Source organism: Branchiostoma belcheri, unplaced genomic scaffold (genome assembly GCF_001625305.1).
Source record: "Branchiostoma belcheri isolate BF01 breed outbred unplaced genomic scaffold, Haploidv18h27 scaffold178, whole genome shotgun sequence".
Classification (NCBI taxonomy): domain Eukaryota; kingdom Metazoa; phylum Chordata; class Leptocardii; order Amphioxiformes; family Branchiostomatidae; genus Branchiostoma; species Branchiostoma belcheri.
Window position 1 is genome coordinate 40,320 of NW_017803246.1, and position 8,525 is coordinate 48,844.

At 43.0% G+C, this 8,525-nt stretch overlaps 1 protein-coding gene and 1 pseudogene across 1 annotated transcript; one reads left to right on the forward strand and one right to left on the reverse strand.

Annotated features, from left to right (window-relative positions):
• Positions 1–23: 23 nt before the first annotated feature.
• LOC109467194 (protein rogdi homolog) lies at positions 24–6,320 on the reverse strand. Its single transcript, XM_019765138.1, has 12 exons — positions 6,278–6,320; positions 5,445–5,516; positions 5,011–5,044; positions 4,455–4,503; positions 4,003–4,060; positions 3,381–3,464; positions 2,494–2,589; positions 2,037–2,135; positions 1,519–1,632; positions 1,111–1,157; positions 741–867; positions 24–127 (listed from the first exon to the last, which is right to left on the reverse strand). The coding sequence occupies exons 1-12, from the start codon at positions 6,302–6,304 to the stop codon at positions 95–97; spliced, it is 840 nt and encodes a 279-aa protein (XP_019620697.1). The 5' UTR covers positions 6,305–6,320; the 3' UTR covers positions 24–94.
• Positions 6,321–6,890: 570 nt separating this feature from the next.
• Positions 6,891–8,525, forward strand: part of LOC109467217 — an 11,955-nt pseudogene continuing 10,320 nt past the window's right edge.

Genomic DNA, 8,525 nt, shown 5'->3' on the forward strand with positions numbered 1-8,525 from the left:
GCAAACAAGGTAGGACAAAAAACTGAAGATATTGCACCAGGTTTTGAAATATGGTGACTTCCACAGCACAAGTGCATGATGGGATACCTCTTCTTCAGTCTTTCCAGTACTGCTGAAATACCGTAATCTGCGGGAACGAACGTAGGGACATGTTTTTTTATGTGTCGATATTTACCACAATGTATTGCGGAAGGATTGACAAAACAGTTGACTGTCACACATACATGTATTTTTGAGATGTCAACCCTGAAACCAGACTGTAAGGTTTGAACCGAAAGGCGGTTATACCGGCTATACAGATACAGATACACCAGGAAGGACCCCTACTTTTTGGTAAGTGCGATGGGATCTTTAACGTGCTCAAGGTGTCTCTCTCCTCAAACATGGGACATTTGGCTTTACGTCCTAGCCGAGAAGATATCCCTAACCAAAGCTACATAGTTTTTTTTTTACTCATTTTTCTCTGAGTCTAGAGAGGAGAAGGGTTTTAAGTGTCTTTTCCAAGGACACAACACTGGGACCTGCCAGAAATTGTTTCAAACCAATTCGTGATAAACATCTTGTCTTATATGGAAAGGACTACCAACAACTACTCTCGACCCAATGATTTGCCACCCAAAATGTAGGAAACTGCATTTTTAAAGGCACAAAATTTGCCCCCAGAGCCCCCTAGATTGTGAGCACTCTCCCCCTAGGTCTGATCTGGAACCTGGGCTGACGGAAAAAAATGTTGAACTGACCTTATCCTTGAGTTGTTGACAGAGCTGCAGCCCGACTGTGAAGTAGGTGATGACATCGTTCAGCCACGGTACGGCCACCTCCACCTTGTTGGCCTGCACTACCTCGTACTTCTGACTACTCAGCTCACTGCACAGGTACATGGGCAAAAAAAAATATCTGTGAAAATGTTGTGTGTCCTGAAAAAAAATTAGGGTCGGTAGGCAGGGATTATCTTTTTTTCTTTCTTTCCTTAGACTTTGTCAATCTCTATATAGTGATCCAACTTATACAGTACAACTAAAAATTGCATGAAGATACTTATATTTTCAATGACAATGTTGGGAAACAGATTGTACAAAATAGAAAAGCCTATTTGAGTTTGCGACTCACAAGACAGATCCTGTGGGGTGGTAGATAGCAGGCAGGGCTGTCTTGGGCTGCGAAACAGAGAACACAAACTTCAGTTAGAAAAGAAATGAAAAGGCATTCTAAAAATTCAGCCCCCGGCTGGGAAAAGAGAGTTGTACACTAGCCTCTACCAGGCCTCAGAAGGGCAACTCCCTTGGCATGGTATCTGTTTATTTGGTCAATTTCTTTTCTGTCAAGAAGCCTCAAAAGCCTGGTAGAGGCTATACATAGTACACCAACAAACAGTACTAGCGAGGGCTTACAGTACTGGGCTTAAAGTCTTTCAAGCTGTTTAAGAAAAATGTTGTCAACATTTGTTTACGATGAACTATGTAGAAACCACCTGCCATGCATGCAATTAGCTAGGCATAGTACAGGAGAGCCCCCTACCTTCTGTGAGCTGCTCTGCAGGGGATGTACCTGGTAGGCCCCCAGCACAAGCTTGTGGCAGTGGATGTGGAAACTCACAATGACTTCGTTGGGGAGGGCTGGACTGAACATTTTCTGTGAACCAAAGGCGGAATCAGAGGCCTATCAATGTCACGTTAACTACTAACCTAGCCACTCTGCAATTCAACACCACAAGCATTCATTGACTCAGCAATAAACATGATACAGCCATTCATTCAAGTACCAGAGTTATCAACCAAGGATTGAGGTATTCAAAAATTCATTCTTTCCTAGAACTATCGCAGAGTGGAACTCACTGTGACCAAGTACAGTAGGGGTATTATCATTGGATAGCTTTAAACAATGTATAGAATTAGATGTCCAAAGGGTTAGGTGTAACAAGTTGATCGGTGTAATATAGCCAGCTGTCGCCGCGCCGCGTGCCTGCGAAGCTGGTGTGTTGTGCCGAAAGGCGGTTATACAGATACAGATACAGGAACATATCTTGATCCTCTCACCATAATTTTACTTGAGTAGAGTTCCTCCAGGGTTCTCTTGCGCGGCGTAGTGAGACAGTCCCGCCCGCGGTTCAGGCGACCCATGATGTCATCCATCACCTAAAGGGCACAGCAGGACAAATGGGAGCAACTGTTAGGGCACTTCTCAACAGCTCTACCTTGCAGATTGCATGAGAGCTGCAGCTAATGAAAATTTGTAGGGCTTAATCTGTCTATGAAAGACTACAGTTGGGAGGTGGCACAATAGACGTGATTCTTTTAGCAAAAAGTGGCCAGAATGGCCAAAGTGGTCCTTAGGTAGAAGTAGAGGTTAGATAGTCTTAGATAGTTGTTGCATGATCGTGGCATTACACTGTTCTGTACTATTGTGTTCTTACAAATCGGTGTAAGTATTAGATACCTGGTGCAACAAAAAAGGTCAAACACAAAGGTCAGAAGTCAAAGTTTGTGTGCTGACCTTTACGACCTCCTCCCCAGTCTGGAACTGGTAGCCCTGCTCGATGCTGGTCACATGATCCAGAGCTGCCTGCAGGTGATTGGCCGCATTCTGGATCTGTAAGTCACATGATTGTCACATGATCAGTCACATGATGGTCTCATGATCTATCACATGATCAGGTGAAAATGGGTATTCTCGGGTCCCAAATTAAAGTATCCCTTGGGCATATCCTCAAAATGTAACAAAAGCAACCTCTGAAAAACTATATAGGAACACAGACAAACAGATATGCCAAAAAATACCTCTGTTTGTTTGTTTGCTTTATTAATATTTGAGCCTGCAAGTACAGGCAAAATGGAACTTCTTTGGGGGCCAACTCCTCTGGCCAATGATATCCCCTTTTAGGCCGATTTCTACTATTTATTCAGCCTGCAAAAGGAGTCTGGTGGAGACAACAATTTTCATTGATGTCATGAGTGAAGAAGTAAATAAGGGAAAGCAAAATGTATCAAAAAGATTGTCCATTCTCATGGAGGTAAGCACAGTTAGCAAACATAGCCACAACCGTAGTTCTCAACAGGCTGAGGTGGTTAGGGCACATTGCAAGAATGCCTGAAGAGCGGCTGCCCAGGTACTTACTGGACTGGAAACCGAATTATGAGCGACGCTCAAGGGGAAGGCCCAGGAAATCATGGATTAACTGTGTCCTGGAAGATGCTACGCTAATTACTGGGAGGCCTAGCACCAGTCTAGAAGAGCTAATTAAAAGGAATTAGCAAAAGACAGGAAGAAGTGGAGGGGACTGTTGAGGAAGAGACGAGTTCTGTGCGCAGGCCACTCAAACGACTGACTCGAGGACACCTCAACTTGTACAAGTAAGTAAGTAAAAGCAAAGAAACACTCACCGCCTGTAGCTTCCATTGCAGCCCCTCTCTGAAGCTGGTGCGGAAATTCTGCGTCGAGTGGCGATGTACCTTCACACTCATGTCCTGCAGGAAAACAAAAAAATGTAGCGTAAAAAAATTCTTTTATTATTGCGGCCACTTAATTAATTGAGAAGTGAGAATTGAGAATTCACTCCAAGAGAATGGGAAGGGGTTGTTTTAAAACCAGTATGTTTAATAGCCTCCATACTAGCATGCCAAAAACTGGTCCAGAAGGTTTTGGGGGTTTTCAGGGTCTTTGGGAGCTGTTATATGCTATTTTTTGATTGCATATAGACAACCTAGCCGGCCTGGTTGAATTACCCCGGTTTTTTGAACTGGGCTAATCAGAAAACAGTTGAAGACCACCAAACCCCCAGTTCTATAAGCCTGCTACGGAGGCTAACAGCCGAAGACCACCAAACCCCCAGTTCTATAAGCCTGCTACGGAGGCTAACAGCCGAAGACCACCAAACCCCCAGTTCTATATGCCTGCTACGGAGGCTAATGTTTAAAGTTTGCAGTGGAAATTGTGAATTTTGTAGTACAGACTGTTGTAATAATTATACATTGGAAAACATGGTAAAAATGGTGCCATACTTACTGCAGTGCAGATGTTGTCTCCGTACAGGGTGATGACTGCCTTCACATTGTCAGCACCCCTAAAGCAAAACATGCAGCAAAACACAACGATCAAGCCTTGTCATTTGCTCCCCCTATCTGCTACAAGAGAAATTACAGCCAGAAATAAGGTGGCAATATCAAATATTAATAAAAGAAGGCAAAAATTTACCCACCACAACTTAGTAGCACAAGGTGGGAAGTTGGAAGTTTGGAACATGGTCAAATCTACATTGTGTTTTTAATCATACTTAAATTTATGAAAGTTATATAAAAGCCTTTTTGTTGACAACTGCAGGCAATGCATTCCTAGCCTGAATTAAGTATGGCTGTGAACACTACACATGTTTTTAACCTTCTCCCTACTGCTTAATCCCATATCCAACACAAAGTCGGTGCCAAACAGCTAACTTAGTATGCTGAAGGTTGACTCACGTTGCACTTGTGAGGAGGTATTTCTCTGCCTTCACCAAACAGGATTCAGCTGAAAACAACACAGAAACAGGACATTACATTGTAGTTTCCGGAAGTACAACTCTCTACAGACCCAGATAAAAGCATAAAATCAGGCTTGTTATATGATGGGCTGAGAAACCTTCTACTAGTTAGTGCAAAAAGCTGTTCATGTGTCAACTTGTGACATAGTGAATCTGGACAACTCTGCACCGTGCCTAGCTAGGGCTGTTTCACTGCCAAGACTGGCAAGAGGATGCCTAATTCTAACTCAACTCTAAGCCTGACCCTAGCCTGACTGAACCTCGCTTTTCACCGGCTCCCTAGTTAGTCCGCCACCTATTCGGCGGACTATGTAGGGAGCCCCCCGGAGCTTGGGTTTCACAGGCTAAGCCTGACCCTAACCCTAACCCTAACTGTAACTGTAACCTAAGTCGTTCTAGTTATGGTATAAAATTGCCCAGATTGAGTAGGGGCTGAATTGTTATGTTGCCAAGTTGTCCTGAAAAGGGCACATGTAAGTTGTAATGTTACTTACTGGAGCCGGGCAGCAGGAACCATTTACTGCACTCCTGTAGGGGGGAAAAACATTCTGTATTGAACACAAAATCAAAAGCCATCATGGTACCATCCTATTTGTATGATGAGCTCCTATACTTCCATATTTCTTAAGGAGCAAGTATAAAAATAGGGTAGTGTAACACATGAGAATTTCTTAGGAGTAACTCGAAGGTTGACTCTGACCCCTGGGAATCAAACCTGCGCTGCTTGTGTCAGCTCACAACCAGCGCATAAACCAGTTCGGCCAAAAGATCCAGGATCCATTGGGCAGGTAGTTAGTGACGCCTATATACTCGCTGTTGCAATAGCACCAGCACCCAGGATAAAAATTCAAAGTATTCGGCAAAACTTTTTCGCTATAACAATTGCAAAACAGAGCAACTTTCTTGAAAAGAAGTAAGGAAACATTACCTGCAGCACAGACTGCAGCTGCCTCAGGACTGCGTTGACTTCGTGCAACAGCAGCCACCTGAACTCCTCCTGCTGAAAATAACAAACAAACAAACAAAATAAACAGCAAACAAACACTGGACGTGGTCTTAATCCAGTTTATGCTCACTGAGGAACTTTTCTTCCTCTGGTTGTGACAGAGAAGACTGACGCTATGTACAGTATTTTCAGTACAGTTTCATTGTAACGCATGCGTTACCAGGAAATTTCCCTAGCACTTTTCGAGTGAGTTCAATAAGTACAACACACAGTGGACCACAAGGACCACAACCCTTTCCAGTAGTGTGCATGTTGGTTGGGCGACAGCCACCAGGACGTCGACGATGCACACTGTGTTAAATTTTGTTCTATTAGATGCTGATTCTGTCTAATACTATAGTAATAGATGCATTTGCCCATTGGGCAACAAACATGCATATCTACTTGTTTATATAACTGAAAAAATTAAGGCATGAAAATTTATATGAGATGACATTTTCTGGGACCTTTGATCTAAATTCCTGTCAGTGTTAAGACCTGCAGAGCTTGTGAAAATAACTACAGAAACACAAGCAAGCAAGCACGCAAACAAACAGACAGACAGAAGACAACCCCCTCCATACACTGGTGAATTATGACTAAAATGAAAACACGATTATGCATGTTTGAATCGCGAGTTTTAAGGGCAAGTGCTACACCGTTGCTGCCAGAAATGGACGCTTTTGAACCCCCTATCTTTTTTCACAATTTTCTACCAGTCTGAAGACGCAACTTTCCCTCAAAGCGCCTTAAAATCGACAAATTTCGATGCTCACCAGAACTCTTTCCTCTTCTTCCGCCATTTGTCTGATGCTGACCTTTAGCCTTAGTTATGGACGAGTCCACTTGATCACTTGCTCATTTTTGAGGGGTGTCCAAAAACTGTTTATTCGGAGATTCATCGAACTAAAAAGGGGGAGAAACTGACTGGCAATGCATGTACAGTATATTAATAATGAAATTATGACGATCTATAGTAATATTTTATCCAAAAACAATAAAATAGTAAACTGTGATACCATATTTTTTTGGATATCAGTTAACTGTTATATTATGTTTAATAAATCGTGATGGTTCATATTATTTGGGATCTAAAGACTTCTATAGTTAGGCCTTAGTCTCATATAAAGTGATACTAGAGTATTTTGGTTCTGAAATTGCCATTGTAGTCCTGAAATTGGCATAATAAAACTCCCCCCGCATAGAATGGACCCGTCTAACCAACAACCAATCGCCATCCGCACTGATGCCCCACCTCCTTACATGTAAACAATAACACGTGACTTTAAGCCAATCGGCGGCCGTATTGGGACCCCCGCCCATACGTCACATGTCAACAGAAGCACGTGGGGCGTTCTGCTATCAATAAACAACAGTGCTGGAGGGCCCCCCAGCCGGTTTTAACCGGAGCGGGCCAGTTTGCCACCGGTAAATTGATCCGTTCCCAGACGTAGAGAAAAACAAAATCAGGCGCGGGTGTTGGAAGCAAGGGAGAGGCCGATCGGCATAACTTCGAAGGTAACTCCGTATTTTTACTTGATCTTTGCCATGACATGGTGTGACACTTAATCAAGGATGTTATGCTTGGTCTTATGTAGCAGGTGTGTGTTGAAAGTTGTTTTATTTCCTGAGTTAGAAGCTCTTAAAACGATCTTAAGTGGACGTAAACACAAGTTAAGTGGGCGATCATAATATAATTTTGACCACATTATGAGGGTGAAAGCAGTCACATACTTTTCTCTTTTTAAAAATCATAAACATAGATGTGATTTAGCCGTGGACGACTCTGGTACCCTTTTTGTCCCGGCATTATCATGCAAAAAGGGTACCAGAGTCGTCCACGGCTAGATGTGATTCAGCCTCCGAAGCAGGCTTATAGAACTGGGGGTTTGGTGTAGGTCTTCGGCTGTTTTCTGATTAGCCCAGCTCTAAAAAAACGGGGGTAATTCAACCAGGCCGGCTATGTTGTCTATATGCAATCAGAAAATAGCACATAAATGCTCCCAAAGACCCTGAAGACCCCCATTTTTTGGCATGCTATGGAGGCTAGATGTGACTAGGGACTCGAAAACTTTGTTCTCGATGCATGCTACTTTAGAGTACTCTTTTGTGGCTTATGTTGAAACCAGATACCTCACACTCGACTGACCCCAGTGCGAAAATATCCAGGACACAAGGACATGTGGTGCAACTTTGGGGTTAGCCTAGGTGCCGTCCTATTTTCTACGGGATCCTTACACTCGCTATCCCCTTAATAAAATCCATAGATGTGACCATTACGCTTGGAAAATATCAAGACGAATATACAAATCACCAAACGAAAAGTATGTGATCGTCTACATCCTTTTTTCGGCTAACAAGAGTGTGTTATGAAGCCGTACCAAGTGGGATGGCACCGAGGCTATGACCTATATAGTAGTAGGCGGACCATATGTATAATAGTCTCCACCAGACTTCTTTTGCAGGGTGAATAAATCGTAGAAATCGGCCTAAAAGGGGATATAATTGGCCAGAAGAGAGTGCAGACCAACTGGACCCTCTTTGGTCGGCTACCTTCTCTGGCCAATTATATCCCCTTTTAGGCCATTTCTACGATCTATTTAGCCAGCAAAAGGAGTCTGGTGGAGACTAAGGAATTGTGACCTAATTTACTGGTCATCTGTCAACTTCTGTGGACTTCTTGGATGGGGTCGCTGCAGTTTGGGGCCACCCCTGGGTTTTGAGTTTATGATGTTCATAAATCAATGGATTAAACAAGGTAGATTAGATCATTTTTTGGGGAATAGGTGCACTGATGCACTAGAATCTACTATCTGGTCTAATTTAGTAATAGCCCGAGTGTCAACTGACTGGTGGCTCGCTGTGGGCTAGATGTCAGATTAATCCATACTCTACTAATATAATTATAATATTAAGCACTATACATCTGTACCTTTGTGCATTTGATCTTATGTATTCCAATTAGTCTGTCTGTTCTTGTTGCGTGTTTGCTGGTTGCTGCAGTCAATGACTAGCCTGGTATCC

Excerpts from the sequence above, each read along its gene's own strand:
- LOC109467194 (XM_019765138.1), bottom strand. The coding sequence starts at position 6,304 with ATGGCGGAAGAAGAGGAAAGAGTTCTG. Across the intron at positions 4,061-4,454 it reads TACCTCCTCACAAGTGCAAC|GGGTGCTGACAATGTGAAGG; the intron begins GTGAGTCAACCT and ends GTTTTGCTTTAG. Across the intron at positions 2,590-3,380 it reads TGCAATGGAAGCTACAGGCG|ATCCAGAATGCGGCCAATCA; the intron begins GTGAGTGTTTCT and ends TGTGACTTACAG.